The sequence below is a fragment of the Canis lupus genome, chromosome 18 (genome assembly GCF_011100685.1).
Source record: "Canis lupus familiaris isolate Mischka breed German Shepherd chromosome 18, alternate assembly UU_Cfam_GSD_1.0, whole genome shotgun sequence".
NCBI classification, from domain to species: Eukaryota; Metazoa; Chordata; class Mammalia; order Carnivora; family Canidae; genus Canis; species Canis lupus.
The window spans coordinates 43,942,565-43,962,196 of record NC_049239.1 but is presented as its reverse complement, the minus strand read 5'-3'; the positions used below and the strand labels follow the sequence as shown (position 1 = coordinate 43,962,196).

General features: G+C 64.2%; 1 protein-coding gene and 1 long non-coding RNA gene across 5 annotated transcripts; one reads left to right on the top strand and one right to left on the bottom strand.

Annotated features, from left to right (window-relative positions):
• Positions 1–1,085: 1,085 nt before the first annotated feature.
• Positions 1,086–19,556, top strand: MAPK8IP1 (mitogen-activated protein kinase 8 interacting protein 1). 3 transcript variants are annotated; one of them, XM_038563481.1, is made up of 12 exons: positions 1,086–1,236; positions 11,642–11,747; positions 13,537–13,854; positions 15,328–15,409; positions 15,691–16,503; positions 16,686–16,761; positions 17,349–17,521; positions 17,707–17,816; positions 17,923–18,039; positions 18,138–18,208; positions 18,344–18,442; positions 18,748–19,556. In XM_038563481.1, exons 1-12 carry the CDS (start codon positions 1,136–1,138, stop codon positions 18,818–18,820), a joined length of 2,139 nt encoding a protein of 712 aa, XP_038419409.1. In that variant the 5' UTR covers positions 1,086–1,135; the 3' UTR covers positions 18,821–19,556. The 3 variants fall into 3 exon arrangements, with proteins under 3 accessions (XP_038419409.1, XP_038419410.1, XP_038419411.1); XM_038563482.1 differs by lacking the exon at positions 1,086–1,236 and adding an exon at positions 10,085–10,564; XM_038563483.1 differs by lacking the exons at positions 1,086–1,236; positions 11,642–11,747; positions 13,537–13,854 and adding an exon at positions 14,220–14,476.
• On the bottom strand, positions 7,339–13,216 carry LOC102156140. 2 transcript variants are annotated; one of them, XR_005373482.1, is made up of 4 exons: positions 13,066–13,216; positions 11,648–11,717; positions 8,136–8,347; positions 7,339–7,743 (listed from the first exon to the last, which is right to left on the bottom strand). It is a non-coding gene; the product is annotated as an uncharacterized LOC102156140 (long non-coding RNA). The 2 variants fall into 2 exon arrangements; XR_005373483.1 differs by lacking the exon at positions 13,066–13,216 and adding an exon at positions 12,754–13,059.
• Positions 19,557–19,632: the final 76 nt, after the last annotated feature.

The window sequence follows — 19,632 nt, the reverse complement described above, 5'->3', positions numbered from 1 at the left end:
AGACCAGAAAGGAACTGTGGCCCCAAACTAGCAGGGGTAGAGGTGCTGGAAGGAACAGAAAAACCATAAGAAGAATCCCAAGAAGTCAACCATGGCAGCAGGAGGAAAAGTGGCTCCTACTCTTAGAATGTGGGAAACCAGCTATGGGGTGTCTGTGGGTGCAAATGAGAAGTTCTCTGCAGGAAATGCAATTGAGAGAAATCTGGGAAAGTCCTGGTGTGAGGGAGGAGAAACAGAGAAGCCTAGAGAAAGGTTCAGTTCCCCATTAATAACTGGGTCAATCTTTAGAGAGAAAATCTTCTAGGGAGAGTCCATGAGAGGGTCTCCTCAAGGGGACAGGACTGGGTGAGACCTGGGTTCTAGGCAGAGGTGGGGTATTCCCTGCCGCCGGTGACAACATATTTGTATTACTTTTCATCCTCACAACCACGAGAGGGACCATTACTGTCCTCATTTCACAGATGAGAAAACTTAGGATCCGTGAAGTCACTAATGCAAGGCCACACCACCTATTCACTTGGGAAGCCAGGCTGTGACTTCACACCACCTGACTCCAACCCCGGCTTGCCCTGGGAGCCCACGCCGACACCATGTCGCCTTCCTCCTCCTTCCTCCATGGCCCTCCGGTCCTGCCCGCCTTCTTTGTCTGCTGCTGGGGGCCACTAGGGCCCAGGGGACCGGGTCCCGCCATTAGCTCCCTCATGCCCGGGCGCCAGGCCCCCCCGAGGGCGCAGAGCCCGCACCGCGCGAGGGCTTTGCGGGAGGGGGAGGAGGGCGGAGGGATCCGCGTGGGCGCGGGGGCCGCGGGGGCCGCCGCTTCAGCACCTCGGAGAGCGCCGGGGCGGGGCCGGGGCGGGGCCGGGGCGGGGCCGGGGCGGGGCCGGGGCGGGGCGCACGAGACCCCGGCGAGGGCCCGGGGACGCGCGGCGGCGCTCGCGCCAGTCCCGGGAGCGGCGCGCGGTCCGGAGCCGCGCCCTGCCCTGCGCAGGTGCGCCCGCCGCGCCCGCCCCAGCCCGAGCCCCGCGGCGGCGGCGGCCTCTCCGCGCGCCCGCCTCCGTCCCCTCCGCCGCCGCCGCCTTCGCCGCCGCCGCCTCTGCGCCGCGCTCCGCCCGGATGGCCAGGGCTGTGCCGGGGAATGGCGGAGCGAGAGAGCGGCGGCCTGGGCGGGGGGGCCGCGTCCCCGCCTGCCGCCTCCCCGTTCCTGGGGCTGCACATCGCGTCGCCGCCCAATTTCAGGTGAGAGTCCCCGGCCGCCGCGCCCCGCCCTTCGGCCCGGGTAATCTGCGCCGGCCCCCGCCGCCCGCCGCCCCCCGCCCCCAACACGCACACACCGACCTGGGGAACGCAGGGGCTGCGCGGGGAGGGGGTCTCCTCCCTGGGCAGGGTCCCCAGAAACCCCCTCAGCCCCCCGTCCCGCCGGATAGCCGCTGCAGAGCCAACGGTGCGGCTCCCTCCGCCATTCCATGCCCCAGGCTAGGAGATTCTAGAGGGAACTGGAGGGGGGGGCGCAGAGGCCGCCTTCTCCCCCACTTTGGGACTGCGGCAGGGCCTGGGGTCCGGATTGAGACAGCGGAGGAGGCAGGCAGGCTAATGCTCTGCTTCTGCCCAGTCCACAGGATTCTGAATAGACATGGGTGCGGGGATGGGGTGCCTCGTGGCTCCCAGTTTCTTGGGGCAACTGACAACCTTGGTGCCGGAAGGAGGAAGTCGTGGGCCCCTCCCCCAGCCCTGTCTGGTCAGAGGGGCCTAACTCCCAGGACTGGCATGGTCAGGACCCCTGTGGACTTGGGTGGGCAAGCACTGACCTGGTCAGGTGTGTGCAGGCACGGAAGGCTCCGACCCATTCAGGAGACACTACGCCCAGCTTTGGTTGAGGGAGTCTGGTTTGGACAGCCCAGGAGTAGCCAAGGACACTGGGTGGAAGGTTTCCCTGCTGGAGCAGGTCCCCAGGACCGTGGTCTGAGCTCCCTTTCTCCCCCCTCTCTGCCGGTTATCTGCTATTAGGCAATTGGGAGGTGGATTTTAGGGAAGTGGGCAGTGGGTGTTGTGGGCAAGGGATGGATATCCCTCCACCATAATCCTGGCCCCATTTGGAGAGGAGGAAGAAGACAGTGTAACTGCTCCAGAGCCTAGGAGGAGGCCTAGACGTACCCCATTGTTTCTCCATCTAATGAGCCGGCGCCTTCCCCTCTCCTGGGCCCCCCACCCCAGCCGGGCCCCAGCTGGGCTCTGGCGCCAGCCCCTCTCTGACCAAGGGGTTGCTGGCTCCCTGGCCCTCAGGTGGGTAGGAACCCCTGAGGATCTCTAATGGCATCAGCAGCAGTAGAAACTTCCCTTGAGGCCCTGAGCTGAGAAGCTGGGAAGACCAGAGGGAGGGGACCAGATGGAGGAGGCCAAGTGTGAGGGCTCCAGGGCCGGGGCCTTTGTGATTGGTGCCTCTTGAATAATGAGGCTGAGGTCTGAGACCAGTTTCCCCTGGCCAAGCTGCCAAGAGGCAAATATTGCCTTCCTGCTGGGAGGCCCCTCTGCAGTGGAACAGCTGAGAGGGACCTGGGTTCAAATTCGAGCTCCACCACTTGCTAGCTGAGCGACCTGACAGTCCCATCTGACAGGTGAGCTAATATTGATTCCTTCGTGTGCATCAAGTCGGTGCTCAACAAGTGTCTGCCCTCCATGCTGGTGAGCATTTATATAGCTCATCACTGCTCGGAGCTTTCCCAGGGGCAGGCTCGTTTACCCTCATGGCCGTGGGGGTCGGTCTGCCCATTTTATAGATGACAAGATCGAGGTTCAGCAGGCAGTGGTTTGCCTGAGGACCCCGCAGAAGTCAGAGCCTCGGGCCGTCTCTGGGTGTTCAGTCCACTCGGTCGCCAGGCCCTGTCTGTGGCCCGGAGGACAGCTTTGCCTCCCTCCACCTGCTTCCAGACCCCCAGGTGACAGTGCCCTCCCCTGGCAGGCAGGTTATCCTGGATGCTTTAGTGAGAGGGACTGATGAGGTGGACGCCAGCCAGTGAGTATGCACTCTGGGCCAGGTGGGTGAGAACAGCAGTGCGCCACGGCCAAGGCGTGGGCCAGCCCTCCAGGACACCATGGCCTGGCCGTGGGGACAAGGGCAGCTTCTGGAAATAATAAGGGCAGTGTCTCCGGCCCCACGTGGCCTGCCCTGCCTGCTCCAGCAGCCCCCGCTGACCTTTCCCTTGTCCTGCCTCGCCTGGCCCCTCACCCAGCTCGGGATAACCCTGGGTGTTGCCGCTCTCTCGTGGTCATGGATCCGACTGGCCTGGGTGTGCAGGCTGGCTCAGCCTCCTTAGCTGTGTGCCCCAAGACTGTTGGCTCCTGCTCAGGACGGTCCTGGGACTTGGATGGGACACGTGTTGAGTGTTTCAAGGGCTGCGGAGAGCTGCGTTCACGCAGGGCTGTGGTTGTTACTGTGTGTGTGCCCCCAGCACTGCTGTCAGCTTCCAGAAGGCATAGGAGGCAGTCCCTAGACTTCGGCCTGCCCAGTGCCCGGCACAGAGTAGGCGCTCAGTAATGCTGTACTGGGTTATTATGAAGGATCAGTTGTGCGCTGTCCTCCTGGAGCTCAGAGCATAACAGTGCGTGTTGTCAGAGGATAAGGGGGTGGGGGGGACGCTGGCCCCGGGGAGGCGCTCACTTTGCCCAGCACCCTCCCAAGGGCTTTCTACGCAAGAGCATCCTCACCAGGGCTGTATAAACAGAGCGTTACTATTATCCCCACTTTGCAGATGAAGAAACGGAGGCAGACAGAGGCTAGGGTGGCAGAGGTGGGGTCTGAATGCAGGCAGTCTGGCTTCAGGGCCACCCTGAAAAGGGGGAGCTCTGGAATAGCGGGGGGTGGTGTGCAGGGAGTAAGCACGGGGTGGACGTGGAAGCCGGAGAGGGAGCATTTGTTTGCTGCTGGTTGGTTTAAATAGACAGGTGTTCCTTCTTTGCTCCCCCTTCTGATTGTAGAAATGCTCCATCCAGTTACCTGCAGTTACCTCCAGATGTGGTATCGGGGGAGGGATTTCACTTATTTTACGCACTTCTATGATCATTTGACATCTTACTTCTGCAAGGAGCATAGGTCACTTCTGTAACTTCCAAAATTAGACAAGCGAATTTAAAACTCAAGTGATACCTGTTCATTGTAAGGAAAACTCCAGAAAAGAGACTTTAGAAACGTACCCAACGCATACACTGAGCTGGGTAGGTGGGATAAAGGGGAGGGACAGTGGGACGGTGCCTGTGGGGCGACGCCGGGTGCCCATGGGCAGTCCAGCGGGCAGCCCGCCCTGGACACGTGGGAGGAGAGCCGTGGATGAGGGGACCTCAGAAACCTCCTCCTCCCCGCCACCCCTCCCCGTTTACTGAGGGGGGCGCAGGAGATGGCGAGTGGCAGACCCTGGGCCTCCTGGCTGCCGGATGGTGTGGCTTTTACGTCGCCCTGCTGCCTTGCGGATGGAGCTGTGGCCACCGAGGGGGGCGCAGAGAGCTCCTCATTCTCCCCCCAGGACGGTACACACGTGGCTGTTCCTTTGCTCACTTGACTTTGCACTTTGGCGGCCTCCCTGGTCAGCTGCTCCGCAGGCGCAGGCACTGCCCGACCATCATGCAGGTGGCCGTGTAGAGGGGACATGGACAGACAGACGAGGGCTGGCCAGAGCGGCCAGCAGGGGCGGTCAGAGGCCCAGGGCCCCGCCCCGTCGGAGGCGGCAGGGCTTCAGCAGGAAGGGCAGCCCTGGATGGCTGTCTCAGGAGGGTCGCTGGGCCCTCCTGCCTGGGACCTGGCGGGGGGGGGGGGCAGGAGGGGACAGGAGGAAGACTGGGGGGCTGGCTTCACCCACTTGCTGAGGTATGTGCCCTGAGGGGTTGGGGCGCCAGGGGTCCGGGTGCTGGGCCCCTTGGGGATGGGACACCCTGTGGGCCATGAGAGGCTTGGTGGGCACGGAGGCAAAATTAGGAGGAGACCTCCTGAGTTTGCAGAGGGTGACCCTTCCCTGGGGACCCACTGGAGCGTTCGGGGCAGGGCATTGGGGGAGGCGCCTGGGGCGCCTGGAGAGGGTGGGGCCAGACCACAGATGCGGGGCGGCCCAGCTTAGAGAGCCCCACTGGGGCCTCAGAACATTCCTACCCAGGGGGCAGCAGAGAGCAGGGAGCCGGCCGCAGGTTCCAGCAGCCCCGTTTCCGCCGGGTGACTGCAAAGCTATTGCTGCTGGAGCTGCCCTCCCCCACCCTAGGCTCTGGGCAGCCCCCCAACCCAGCGAACCCCCAGTGTGGGGGCGCGGCGTTGACCTGCCTCACTTGCTGGGACAGGGCCACGGCAGGGTGCCCCCCCACCACCACCACCTCTTTGATGTCTGAGCCTTGAAGTCGGTCTCAGGGTTCTTGGCTTGGGCTCCCCGCACCATGGATCCTACAAAATGGGGTCACCGCCACCAGCCCTGCTTAGGGGCTCTTACCCATTCTAGGATGTGATCTCTGTCCCCGGCCCCCCTCTTGTATTTTCATTGACAAAGTCTCCAGCAGCCCCGACGTGGGCCTGCCCACTGTGGCCCAGGGAGCTGCCAGCACAGTGCTTCACTCCTGCGCCTTCCGCCCTCCTTCCTGCCTTGGGTATCTGGGGGTGGTGGTTCCCGGGGGGTCCCCCGGCTCGGGCCCTGTGCATGATCAGAACCAGGGTTGGGAGTCGTTGCCCAGGGGACAGCGAGGGCCCGGCCCTCAGGAGAGCCCACGCCAGGCCAGCAGCCCGGGCCCAGTGGCAGCCTTGCGCCAGGCTGGTACGACCTGTCCTGCCAGGTTCTCGGGCAGCAGAGGAGGCAGATCTCCCCAGAGCCCACGGCGTCCTGCACGCGATTCCACCCACGGGCCCGCGATTGCTCCATCGGCGAGTTGCCCCCTCACGTGTTCGCGCCCAGGCCGCATCCTGTCGCCAGAGAGACCCTGTAACCTTCCGTCCCTGCACAGCCCGGCCGGCCAGCCCCACGCTGAGCTGTTTGGTTGTTCTGTGTCGTCTGTGGTTACGTGGAAGACGCGACGTTGTGCATAAAGGTTCCCCACGTGGGATTGTTTTCTCAGGGCAGCTTTTCAAAAACCAAAATCACTGGATCCCACAGCTCCGAGCGCTTTCAACACACCAGACCCATTATAACCCCAAGTAGGGATGGGCCCTCAGGACTTGTTTCCGGGCTTGGACTCCGTTTTTCACCAGCAAGGACTCCAGTGTGGACACGGCCAGGGAAGGAGAGGTAGAGACTGGAGGGATCGCCCTGGCCTGACCCAGCGTCCACTCAGAGCTGAGGGCTGGATGCAGAGGGAGGTCTGAGGGCTCCCCCAACCCCGGCGACCCTGGTCCCCACCGGCACCAGCTTCCCAGGCCTCTGTACGTTCTACCCCAGGTTCTGACACGGGTGGGGCTGGAAGGGCAGCTGACCTAGAGAATTCCACGGGGAAAATCTAGAAAGACCAGTGGTTCATTCTGTCAGCATTTATGAAGTACCTACCAGGCACCACGTTGATCAAGACAGACATGGCCCCACGGCCTCTACTGGGAGCCCTCACTGGTCGCAGAACCCAGAGGTACAATCACAGTGATCCAGAAACACCAGCAGGTGGGCCGAAGAGAGCCCGTAGCAGGGCTGTCTGGCCTGGGCAGGGAAGTCATGGAAGGCTTTGGGAGAGCCGTGGGGCTGGAGCCGAGAGAGCTGGAGGGGGGTAGGCAGGGCAGGGGGGCGATGACACCCCAGGGTAGCGGAGGGCCTACTGAGCCTTCAGGCCACAGGGAATTTCCCTCAGGGCCAGGGGGAGCTACTCTTAGGATTCTGAGCTGGGCGGGGGTGACCAAACCAGATTTGCGTGTTAGGTGTTGCTGTTGGCTGCCCAAGGGAGGACGTCCTGTAGTGGGGCCAGAGGGAAATGGGGAGCCTGGCCTAGCGGAGAACCCATGGGAGCCACCTCTTTGCTCGGCACTCTCAGGGTGGCAGAGGGACAAGCTGGACACTTGAACCCCAGATGCTCTCTGTCATGAGAGGGGCCCGTGGGGCACCACGGCCAGGACCCAAGGTCACTCAGCTGGCCTCCTTACCTCCCTCCCAGAGAGCCGGGAACGGGAAGGCCAGAGCGGCCTCTGGACAGCCAAATGCCTGGCTCAGGTTTGGCCTTGCTCAGCTAAAGCCTCAGCACTTCGCCACTTAACCCTTACTTTGCACACACTCCTAACTCAGCCCGCTCCGGGGCTGAAACGGCAGATTGGAGAGGGCTGGGCTGCCGTCGGTGGCCCGGGGACAGCAGGGAGACGTGACAGCATGTGGAAGGGAAGAGGACACGTAATAAGCATGAGAGCATGAAGGCGTATTTATTTTGGAGAGCTCGTGGCAGGAAGAGGTGGGGAGCACGGGGCGGTGGGCGGGGGCAGCGTGTTCAGAGCGCCGGGAGGAGCCAGCCTGGCCAGAAGGAAGGACTGGGGCTCCCGAAGGTTCATGCAGGGAGAGGGGGTCTCAAATAGACCCCAAAGGTGAGGGAGGTCTCAGGAGAGTAGACACACGACACAGAGCCACCAAATGTTAACACGGATGAGACCCGAGCGGGCAGGCAGGTCTGACGGACGGACAGGCTGCCTCTGAAGGCGAAGCCGCTGAGGCCTCCCGATCTGGAGGTCAGGGATGCCGACCTGCACAGGCGGCGTGACTCAGCTTGAGGTGGCCTCCCGGTGCTCAGGGCTCCAGTCTCGGGGCACAGGTGGGCCTGTGGGATCAGAAGAGGACCTCTCTCCCTCCTCCCCTCCAGCTTTTCCTCCCTCCTCCCTTCCTACCTGCACTTGCCTTCCTTGAGCCTAGAGGGCCCCATGGTCTATGAAACTTTCCCCCCAACAAGCCTCCCTCCCGCTCCACCCCCCCCCCCCAGACCCAGAACATCCAGTGCCTAGAGAAACAGGAGCTCAGGGCAGAGCCAGGGCGGGTTGGGGGGTGACTTGCAAAGGGGACCGCTTGACCAGTCCATCCCCTTGTTCCTTGGCCGTGACCCCCTCACAGCACTCTGCAGTTCACAACCGGCCCACCCTGTTAATCCCCGAGGCGCCCTCGAGGTGGGTGGGCAGGTGTAGGTCGCCTCATGTTATATATAGGGGAGCCACAGACCCATGGCAGCTGCCGTCTGAGCCTTAGGGTTCCTCATCTGGAAAATGGGCAAAACAAGACCGTCTCGCCAGATTGTAGTGAGGATTGAAGGAGATGCAGAGCATGGAGAGGTTGGCGGCCGGGGCGAGGCAGCTGCTTAGGAGATGGAGAGGCCGCTCCTCCTCAGTGAAGGAGTCAGGATTTGAACCCGCAACTCGTGCCATCCTGCCTCACTTATGAGAAAAAAAGTCAGTTAAAAGAAAGTGCCTTCACCCACCCCGCTGGATCTGGAAACCAGTGCAGGCTTTGCAGCCCAGCTCCGCGCTTTCCCCCCACTGCCCGGTTAACCTCGATGCCCTTAGCTGCGAAGAGGCTACAGCTGTCCCCACCTGCCCCCACCCCTGCCATCCTGGGACGTGGGATGCGGGGCACTGCGGAGCGCGTAGAGATGAGCGGAGAAAGCTCCCCTGCATGCAGGCCTGCCCTGAACACCTCGGTTTGAGAGGAGCAGGTCGACACGCTAAGGATGTCCCCTGACAAACGTCTAGCAGGCGTGTACCGCGTGCCTCGTGTGTGCAAGACGATCTCACCAGCTCTAGCCTCCAGGAGCATACAGTCCACGTGGAGCTGGGAGGGTGGGGACATGCACGCATCACCCGCTGGGTACAAGGGCGGGTGACGGGAGCCCCATCCACCTTTGGAGCGGCTTGGTATCTTGATGGGGTGTCTGATGGAGGCCCGGGCCTGTCTGTCCCACCGCACTGCCTTGCATCCATGCAGATGGTGACACCCAAGGCCGGAATGATGGGGACCGGGGAGTGTTGCCAGGGCTGTAAGGCACTGGCACAGGGAAGCCAGGAGGGCTTTCTGGAGGAGTGGGCTTAACCAGGCCTTCTTCCAGCAAGCCTGGGTTGAGCAGCCTGCCAGGTGCCCCAACGGAACACTGGACAGCCGGGGAGGCGGGTGCAGGAGGGGCAGGCCGTCACACACAGCTGGAGGCCTTGAATGCCAGGCCAAGGAGTCTGCCACTAGCAGGGAACCTTAGGGAGTTTGGAGTGGGAGGCAGAAGGGTGTTGTTTCTGGCAGCTTTGCCTGATGGTGGATGGGTGGGGTGCTTCCGGCGTGGGGACACGGAGCTGAGCGGGCCATCGGGGAGGCCTGGGGCTGCGGAGGCAGGAGCTGGGCTGGACCGGCAGAGGAAGAGGAGGAAGAGGAGGTGTGCAAGGACTAGTGGCAGAGTAGGGGGCACCAGAGGGCACCTCCGGGTGGGATGCCAGTGGCCCTGCGGCTCTCTGGTGCCGGCGGAGACCCTGTCCAGGCAGCCGGGGTGTAGTGACCACTTCCGTGGGGCCCGATTCTCCTCCCCGGGCCCGAGATGCTGTGCGGCACTGGTCAGGCAGCTGGGCCGCTCTGGCTTCTGGGCCGGCCCAGCGCCACCACCCGCCCCCCGCCCCCCGCCTGCCCCCGCTTCCACACCGCACCTTCCCCAGCCGGAGGCTGCCAGGCCCCGGGCTCCAGGTCAGAAGCGGCCTCAAGGAGCACCTGGTCTGTGCAGCTCCCTGGTCCTGGTCGGATCCCGCTGGCGCTGAGCTTCTGTGGCTGGCACTCGGCGGGGACAAAAGCCTTGGCCTTCCAGCCCTGGCCTGAGGGGTCCGCACCTGGGCCACCCACCCCTCGCCCTGGCTGTGCCGGCTCTGGGGAGGGGAGGGTCCTGCATCCCGCTACCCCTGGCGTGGTCACCCACCACTGCTCTTCCGCCGCCGCCTGGGCCCACAGAAGCCTCCCCAGGAGGTGTGAGGGCAGAGCGCGCGCGGCCGTGTGGGTGGGGGCGTCCAGCCCTGGAGAATTTCCGAAGCCCCCCCACCTTCCCACCAGGCACCCTGAATGTGGCGCTGGCCCTTTAAAGCAGATCAGGGCTGGCTTTTGGGGGGAGACATCCCAGATTTCTGCCATCTGCTTACAAGCCTGGGCCAGGGAGGGGGGCCACCGCAGCCCCCACAGGGGCATTGGAAGGGCAGGTGGAGCCAGTGGCATCGATTGCAGTAACCCGATCCCGAGGGGGAGGTGGCAACGACACGGTGGCTTCAGCGCCACAGCCACAGCCGGGCTGGGAGGGAAGCGGCCTGCAGCCGAGGGCTGGGCTGGGAAGTGCTGGGGCTGGGGCCCGGGTCGCGGTCGCGGCGGCCCTGCCTCTCCTCCCGGCCCATCTATTTTTAATGAGCTCCCGGGGCTTCTGCAGCGGGCAGGACGCGGAAAGGCAGGCCCAGGCGGTGGAGGCCCGAGGCCCCAGCCCTGCCCTGAGCCCTGGCCTCCCAACCCTTCTGGGCATGAGAGGGTGGCCCTGGGGCCCTGCAGCCCCCCAGCCGGGCAGGGCTCTCCATGAAGCTGGTGCTGAAGATGGATTCCAGCCCAGACAATGACAGCTGGTTGGAGGATCAGTGGGAGCGCTGGTAGGGGGCATAGGGGTCGGTGGGGGAGGGGGGTCACTTGGGGGGCAGCTCCATGGAGCTCTGGGGCTCTGTTTGGTCTGACTGAGGCAAGAGGCCGTGAGTGTGGGCCTCCTAAGCTCCCCGGGGGTTGGGCCACCACCTATCCTGGGTGACCTTGGACTCCTGGGTCTCCGTTGTTCTGTGCCTCAGTCTCCTATTCATGTTTGGGAAAAGGCTCAGAATTTGCCCCAACTTCCCCAACAGAATTCTCCTAAATGTCCCACCCACACCAAACCAGGTGGAGTGCCCAGGGCTGGGGGTGAGCCAGGTATAGGGGACAAGCAGACAGTTGCTGCAGTAGGGTGGGGGCACAGGGCTGGCCCAGGGGCTGGGGCAGAGAGGGTTCTAGCACAGCCAGTTAGAGTTGTGTTGATGTGCTTTGGTCTGTCTCCTGAACTCATGACACCCCTAGCCCCAACCCCGGGTCTTCTTCAACCCCTCCGCAACCTTCTGTTCAGGGTCCGTGCGCTGGGCAAGTGATTTTGTGGTTGAAGAGGTGAAACAGAGAACACAGAATGGAGGTGTAGTCTGGTGGAACAGGCTGAAACTCGCCACATTGACACCAGATTTCCCTTCACTTGCTCCCAGGGCTTATGAGGCATTGGCCTTCCTGGGCTGGGGGCATGGAGCACTCTCCTGAGGCTGGGGAGGGGCCTCTGCCAGCATCTCAGGGTTTTGTCGCTGCAGGGATTGCATGAGGGAACCCCCTGCTCCAGGCATCCCTTGGAGTCCCTTCTCAACTCTGCATTCTCCGTGGGTGAACTGGCCTCAGCACCTGCCTTGACCCTGGGAGGCACTTCTCTGGCAAAGCCGAGGCTCTGACCAGCTGGGCCTTCTAGGCACTGCCTCCTGGTTGGCAACAGAATGGAGAGCTCCCAGCCGGGAGGAGCTGAAGTAACCTGGAACCTCCCCCTTTCCCTCCCTCTGGGGGCTGTGACCTGCCTTCAAGGGGCCTTCCCCTTGGAAGAAGTACTAGGAGACTTCAGTGGGCTAAATAGTCCTCCTGGGTTGGTAACTTTGGCTTCCTGTCCTCACCAGGCTCACCCATGACATCAGCTTGGAGGAGTTTGAGGATGAAGACCTCTCAGAGATCACCGAGGAGTGTGGCATCAGTCTGCAGTGCAAAGATACTCTGTCCTTGCGGGTAAGAGCGGGCTCTCAGGAGCCCTGGGGGGTGCGGGGGGCAGGGTGGCTCGGGACACGAGTGAAGGCATCCCCAGATCTACAAAAGGGCTTTCAGAGTCTGTATGGCGTCCTCATTAAATGAAATGACATCCAGGAAACACATCCCAGTATAACGCTTGACACATCTTGGGTGCTCGACCAGGATGTTTTGGTATTTTTTGCCAGGCGCTAAGGCAAGAGGCAGTTCCCTCAACTGCTCACAAGAAGGGAGAGGGCAGGAGGTCTTCAGATGTAGGGCGGTAGCCATTAGGGCCAGGGTTAAAGGATCCAGGACTACCCTCAACCCTTCCCAGAGGGCCTTGGCAGAGGGCCTGAGGCAGAGCAGGGTGGAGGCGGGTGGAATCTGCAGTGCTTTGGGATGGCAATAAAGAGCCAAGGCACTCCCTCAGCTGCCATTGCACCAAACCACACCACGTCGCCCCGCAGACCGCCCCGCAGACCCTCCCTGGGCCTCCGTTCTAAAGGCTCCTCTGGAGGGTTAACGCGGTGTTGCCACTGCTTTCGGCCTCTGGCTTTGTCATAGGACAAATGGCTCTCTGTTCCCTAAGTTGTGAGTCCTGCCAGGAGGTCCTCAGCATCTAGGTAGCTCGGGTCGGATAGGGATCCCCCTGTGTCTTCTTGGAAGAAGGGGCCACTGGCCAGGAAATGGGAGGCAAAGCACCAGGCCAGATTGCAGAGCCCGGAGCTCCTGGGAGCCCCCTGGAGGGAGTGTGGCCACCGCAGACATGGTATCAGTCCGCAAAGGAGAGCTGCAGTGTGAGGTGGGGTGGGGTGCCTGTCTCTGGGTGACCCCCTGCTGCCTGTTACAGAGATCCTATAAGCCCTGCCAGGCAAGAGGAAACCAAGGGGTGGGGATAACGCTGCAATCCCCCCCCCCCCCGCCCCCAATCCTCCCTGCTCTGGCCCAGCCAGCAAGGGTGGGGAATGGTCCCAGGGCGCTGACTAGCTTCTGTAAGGCCGCACACCTGTTTGGGAATCCCGCACCCTTTCATCCCACGTGCACCAGCAGAGTTTGGGAAGGGCTGGTCCCTGCAACCAGCGGGGTCCCGGCGGCAGTACTAGCCAGAGGGGTACCCTGTGGGCCTCAGACAAGCTCGGGGGGCGGGGGGGGGCTTTCACACGCTCCTGCCGGCGAGCGCTCACCGCCCCGGGAAGCGGGGAGGCAGGGAGCTGGGAGGGAATTGGAGGCCCGGGATCTGTCCAGGGTGCCGGGGAGTCAGAGGCAGAGCGGAAACTAGACGGGAATTACGGAGGTTTGGGACGGCCCGAGGGCGCACCTCAGGTCGGAGGACCCTCCGCGGGGCGGGTGCCCCTCCCCCCAGCACCCCTCTTCCGGCCGCGCTTCGCTGCTCCTGTTCGCCCCGCCGCCCTCCCTCCATCCCTTGTGGGGCCCGAACTCCTAGGCGACCCTGCGTCCCCATGGCAACAGCGGTGACCTCACTCTGGGCTCGGCTTACAACCCCGGTGAGGTCACCGGCCGTTGCCAAGGGAACCGGAGGGTGCCGAGAGTCGGAGGGGGGCACCGCGGGAGGGGGCGCTGCGGCCTACCGAAGGCGCCCGCGGATTGGTCCCGCGCGTCCTCGCGCCCCCCCCCGCCGGGCCCCCCGCGCCCTCCCGGCCCCCCCGGCGGCGGCGGAATGGACTCGCCCGCGCGGGGGGCGGTGCGCGGCGGCCTCGGCCCCGCCCCCGCCCCGCCCCGCCCCCGGCGCGGCCCCGCCCCCTGACGCCCCTCCGCCCGCGCCGCGCAGCCCCCGCGCGCCGGGCTGCTGTCTGGGGGCGGCGGCGGCGCGGGGAGCCGGCTGCAGGCCGAGATGCTGCAGATGGACCTGATCGACGCGGCGGGCGACACTCCCGGCGCCGAGGACGACGACGACGAGGAGGAGGAGCGCGCGGCGCGGCGGCCGGGAGCGGGGCCGCCCGAGGCCGAGCCCCGCCAGGAGCCGGCGCCCCGCGGCCAGGGCCAGGGCCAGGGCCAGGGCCAGGGCCAGGGCCAGGGCGGCGGGGACACGTACCGGCCCAAGCGGCCCACCACGCTCAACCTCTTCCCGCAGGTGCCGCGGTCTCAGGTGAGGCGAGCGGCGCGGGGCGGGGCTGGAGGGGCGGCGCCCCGGGGCGGCGCGGGGGCGGGGAGCACGTCGGGGAGGCGCGAGGGGCCGCGGGAGAGGGGCCTGCCGGGCGCGCGGGACCCCAGGCGGGCGGGTGGGATCTGCCCTGCGAGCGGCCGGGGCGGGCCGACGGGCTTTGGAGCCTCGGGGAGGCTGAAGGGGTGAAGGGACGGGACGGACAGTGGGGGGACCTGGGTAGTAGGCGAGCAGGGGGCTCGGGAGCACAGGGCAGGCCTTTGAGGGCTAGTTGCAGGAGTTTGGAGCTCGGGCCTCAGGCTGGGGCGCGGTTTCCCCCAGGGGTGTGGGGCCCCAAGAGGAGAGCACCTGAAGTGGTCCTTGCGGGCGGGGGGAGGTCATGGAGGGTTGGTAAGAGGAGGAGATGGGGACCTCGGAGGCCGCCGCCAGAGTGAGATGTGGGCAGCTGGGAGTTCCCGGAGGCAGGGGAGAGACAAGGGAGGTGGAGCTGCCTGGCCGAGTTGGGGGCCCAGGGCCCCTGGGCTGGGTGGCTGGATGCCAAGGAGGGTTGAATAGGGTGGGGGAGAGCCGGCTGTGGCCCTTTGTCTTCCAGGCCCAGTCAAGAGAGGTACAGACGAGGGGCTCGGGAGGTGGGGCTGCGGGTGAAGGGTGCAGGGGCTGCAGGGAGAGGATTGGCCCCTTTCCCACAAGTCTCTGGGGTGGATTCTGGCAGCCAAACTCCTGCATGTGAGAGCCTATGAGTGTTCCCAGGGGAGGGGGCCTAAATAGTGTGTGTGGGAGCCTTGCCTGGAGGCATGGTGGAGAGGGGACCCAGGACACCAACCGCGTGGGGTGGGCAGCCCGAGAGATCCAGGAAGGCAGGCCGCTGACAACTACATCTGTCATTTCTCAGTCATGTGCTCCTGGAGGGGTGGGGGAACCATGTTATTGATTCATCATGTGGATGATTCATCCCGGTCCCCCAGGCCACCTGCTAGGAGACCCTTCCTTGCCCTTTTTTCAACTTTTCCTAGAATGTCCCTGCCCCTTCCCTAGATCATAGCTTCCTGAGTTCCAGGACTTGGCTGGAAGTGAGCATCTACCACGGAAAGCCTCCATGTCTGGGACTGGGGGTCTGGCTCTGTCCCCAGATGGCTCTTGCTTCTCCCTCACTCCTCCCCCCTCCCCAGCACACATATTGGCCATCAGCACCTTTGCTGAGGCTGATAAGAGCATCTCCCCAAGGGTTGGCCAGCTTCCCAGAGCCAGCAGGTCTGGCCAGGAGGGCCATGACTTGCCACCCCTCCTGCCTGTTTGAAGAGGGTTGGGGGTGAGGCCCTTGGCCAGTGTGTATGTGTGTGTGTGGCGGGGGGTGCAGCAAACGCCCTAGGGATGGCCTGATGGGGGCAGGGCCAGGGCCTCCCTGTGCCGGGCACTGTTGACTGCTTCTGTCACAAGGGCCTTTTGTTTTCTGCACAGGACACACTGAATAATAATTCTCTGGGCAAGAAGCACAGTTGGCAGGATCGGGTGTCTCGGTCATCATCACCCCTGAAGACCGGTAAGTCTTCCTTCCCTTACCCGGACCTCTACCTGCCCTGACTCAGTTTCCCCTGCAGAGAGCAAACCTGGGCAATCTCTCCATCTTGCCGAGTTGAGGTAAACTGCCCGTCCCATAGCCTGGAGCAGGCCCATCTGAAGTCAGCTGGGGTGGGAGTGAGAGCACTGGCCCCGGAGCCTTCCCCTGGTTTCTGTGTCCCACATGCTGAGTGGAGGGGGCAGGTGGCCTGGGAGTCAGGGACGAGTCCACCTGCCTTTAGCACTGACCTGCCTGCTCTCCAGGGGAGCAGACGCCTCCACATGAGCACATCTGCCTGAGCGATGAGCTGCCGCCCCTGAGCAGCCCCACCACCACCAAGGACCGAGGCACCTCCACCGACAGCCCTTGCCGCCGCAGCACCGCCACGCAGATGGCCCCTCCCGGCGGCCCCCCCGCCGCCCCGCCGAGTAGCCGCGGCCACTCGCATCGAGATCGCATCCACTATCAGGCGGACGTGCGGCTAGAGGCCACCGAGGAGATCTACCTGACACCGGTGCAGAGGCCCCCGGACCCTGCGGAGCCCACCTCCGCCTTCCTGCCACCGGCCGAGAGCCGTATGTCCGTCAGCTCCGATCCAGACCCTGCCACCTACCCCTCCACCGCGGGGCGGCCGCACCCCTCCATCAGCGAGGAGGACGAGGGCTTCGACTGCTTGTCGTCCCCGGAGCGGGCCGAGCCGCCGGGCGGAGGGTGGCGGGGGAGCCTTGGGGAGCCGCCGCCACCTCCACGGGCCTCGCTGAGCTCGGACACCAGCGCCCTGTCCTACGACTCGGTCAAGTACACGCTGGTGGTGGATGAGCACGCACAGCTGGAGCTGGTGAGCCTGCGGCCGTGCTTCGGGGACTACAGCGACGAGAGCGACTCGGCCACCGTCTATGACAACTGCGCCTCTGCCTCGTCACCCTATGAGTCGGCCATTGGGGAGGAATACGAGGAGGCCCCCCGGCCACGGCCCTCAGCCTGCCTCTCCGAGGACTCCACGCCCGACGAGCCCGACGTCCACTTCTCCAAGAAGTTCCTGAACGTCTTCATGAGTGGCCGCTCTCGCTCCTCCAGTGAGTCTGCAGCAGGCGCGGTAGGGGACCTGGGATGAGGGAGAGCCAGACCGAGGGTGTCCCTGGAAGGTGGCCTGGCCCGCCTACCTCAGGGCATTGGGACTGAGCACTTGCTACTGCCCCCCACCGCAACCTCAGCCGGAAGTGGGACGGTTCTTCTCCAGCTCACCCCCCTCGTACAGGTGCGGAGTCCTTCGGGCTCTTCTCCTGTGTCATCAACGGGGAGGAGCAGGAGCAGACACACCGGGCCATATTCAGGTAAGAGCAGCAGGGTTGGGGTGCCCAGGCAACACTGGGGCCACCTGCCCCCACCCCCATGCCCCTGCCATCTCTGCGTGGCCTGGACGCAGCCCCCAGCACTGGCATTCCTCCCTCCACTTGGTTCCAGGGGGATGGCATCCATCGTGGTGGAACTCAGAGCAGGGTGATGGGAGGGGATGGGTCAGTGCAGTGTGGCCTTTCCTGCGTTGCCAGGGTCTGGGATGGAGCACGTAGTGTGGCTGGGGGCCGGAGCCCCAGAGGGCACCCAGCAGAGATGTTGCCCGACCACACCAAGGCACACTCCTCACCTCCCTCCCGGGGAAGTGCTCCCTCCCGGTTACCTCTGGTTCCCCTGAGTGGCTGTGGGCACTTCCTCCCTTAGCCCGCCAGCTCAGTGGCAGGTGCACGTCTGTGTGATCTTACTCTCGCCCAGGAACTAACGTTATCACAGGCTCGGGAGACTTCGAGGGGGTTTATTGAACTAGTGCTGCTGTTGTGGCCACCTGACCTCAGAGTAGCGTGGCGAGCAGATGGCTCGGGAGGCCCTGGTGCTGAATTCCTCACGTGCCCTTGGTGGGGGACAGGTTTGTGCCTCGACACGAAGACGAACTTGAGCTGGAGGTGGACGACCCCCTGCTGGTGGAGCTCCAGGCCGAGGACTACTGGTACGAAGCCTACAACATGCGCACGGGCGCCCGGGGCGTCTTTCCTGCCTACTATGCCATCGAGGTCACCAAGGAGCCTGAACATATGGCAGGTAGTGTCCTTCCCCTCCTCGCCATTGGGCCCCCGTCTGCCCTTCCCTGACTCGCTGCCAGGAGACTTCACACCGTCAGGAAGGGCCCTCGCAGAGATGACATTAGGCCCAGCCAAGTTGGGACATCTGGGGTTGGTGGCCCCTCCGCTGGCACTTCCACTCCTCACTTCGCGCTTGCCTTCCAGCCCTGACCAAAAACAGTGACTGGGTGGACCAGTTCCGGGTGAAGTTCTTGGGCTCGGTCCAGGTCCCCTACCACAAGGGCAACGACGTGCTCTGTGCCGCTATGCAAAAGGTGCCTGTTCCCTGTCCCCTTGGAGGGGCGCCCACCCCCAGCCCAGTCCCCCTCCTCTTCCGGGGAGAGGGTCGCCCAGCGCCTGATTCCTGTCCCTCCCCCCCAGATCGCCACCACCCGCCGGCTCACCGTGCACTTTAACCCGCCATCCAGCTGCGTCCTGGAGATCAGCGTGCGGGGCGTGAAGATCGGCGTCAAGGCTGATGATTCCCAGGAGGCCAAGGTGACCGCCCTGGCCCCGGCCCCCAGCCCCGCCACCAGATCTCCCACCCGTGGCCCCTGCGGGCTGATGATGCCCTGCCTCTCTTCTCCCTCCCGTAGGGGAATAAATGTAGCCACTTTTTCCAGTTGAAAAACATCTCTTTCTGTGGATACCATCCAAAGAACAACAAGTAAGAGGGAGGGGACAGAGAGTGAGGCCTAGGGGGGCGGCCCGGAGCCATTACGGTAGGGTGCGGGTCTGCGGGTATGCCTGGAGGGGTCTGGACCCTCGTCCCGCCCTCACACAGACGGCTGCCCTCCCGCAGGTACTTTGGGTTCATCACCAAGCACCCCGCTGACCACCGGTTTGCCTGCCATGTCTTTGTGTCCGAGGAATCCACCAAAGCCCTCGCAGAATCCGTGGGGTATGTCCGTGTGTGTGTCCTGCCGAGCACCCAGCCCTGGAGTGCACCCTAGTCCTCCTCACAGCTCTCCACGCCTCGTGGCCTGGTGTCAGGGCTGCGGGGTCTGGAGGAGCCCCCAAACGTTTTGGTGGTTGGGCCCTTCCTTCGACTGAAGTCTTCCCCGGGAGGCACAGTGTGTAGAGAACAGAGCCAAGCAGCTCGGTTGGGGGGACCCTGAGCCCTACCCAGGGACCCCGAGGCTCCAGTTTAAAAGCCTTGGGTGGAGAGCCCGTTCTTCCCGTCACGTGTGTCTGCCTGCTTCCTAGGAGAGCTTTCCAGCAGTTCTACAAGCAGTTCGTGGAGTACACGTGCCCCACGGAAGACATCTACCTGGAGTAGCAGCGCTGCCCGGCCCTCTACATCCCCCGGGCCCTCGGGCCCGCGGCCAGGACAGCTGGCTGCTGACAGGACACAGCACCGCTTGAGGAGGGGCACCCGTCACCACCAGAGGATGGGGAAGTGGGGGCCTCTGGCCGAGGGTGGGGGAGGGCGGGGTTTATGGGGAGAGGCAAATGCAGTTTATTGTAATATATGGGACTAGATTCATCTATGGAAGACAGAGCAGGCTGCCTGGGGATTGGGGGGTTGCTGGGCTGAGGGGTGTCAGGCCTCTGGCCAGGAAGGATGTCCACTGCAGGAGCAGAGGGCCCTGTTGTCGCATCCTGGGCCTCACTTCCCCTGCTGGGCCTCCGGCTTTCTGGCAAAGGCTCCTACTTTGACGAAGCCCGTGCCGCCCGCCAGTGCCCACCCCACCCCCAGCTCCCAACCCCAGCCGGAGGCCCTGAGCTCAGGCTGAGCCCAGCCACCTCCCCAGGACTTCGCAGCAGGTGGGGGTGCGGTCCCTGTTCCCAGCTCTGTCACTTGTGTGGCCTCCGGGTGGCCGTCACGCTGGCCCCTGGCACGGGTGGGACCTCGCCAGGGAAGAAGAAAGCTGCGGCAGGGCCCCGTCCCGGCAGGAAAAGGAGGCTTCTCGACTGGCCCGGGCCAGCCAGGGCCTCTTGGCTGCTTTGGCCGTAGCCCCAGCTTGGTCCTGCCACCCTGGCCACAACTATTAAAGTGCCATTTCCTGTCTGGACCGCAGTGGGTGTGTCTCGTGCCCCCTGGCCCCCGCCCCCCGCCCCCCGCTGGTGTCTGTGCCAGGAAAGCCCAAG

What these genes read in the sequence shown, in the direction of transcription:
- MAPK8IP1 (XM_038563481.1), top strand. Translation starts at nt 1,136, where the DNA reads ATGGCGGAGCGAGAGAGCGGCGGCCTGGGCGGGGGGGCCGCGTCCCCG. An exon ending in GCGTCGCCGCCCAATTTCAG is followed by an intron (nt 1,237 to 11,641) that starts GTGAGAGTCCCC and finishes TGTCCTCACCAG; the next exon opens with GCTCACCCATGACATCAGCT. An exon ending in ATGATTCCCAGGAGGCCAAG is followed by an intron (nt 18,040 to 18,137) that starts GTGACCGCCCTG and finishes TCCCTCCCGTAG; the next exon opens with GGGAATAAATGTAGCCACTT.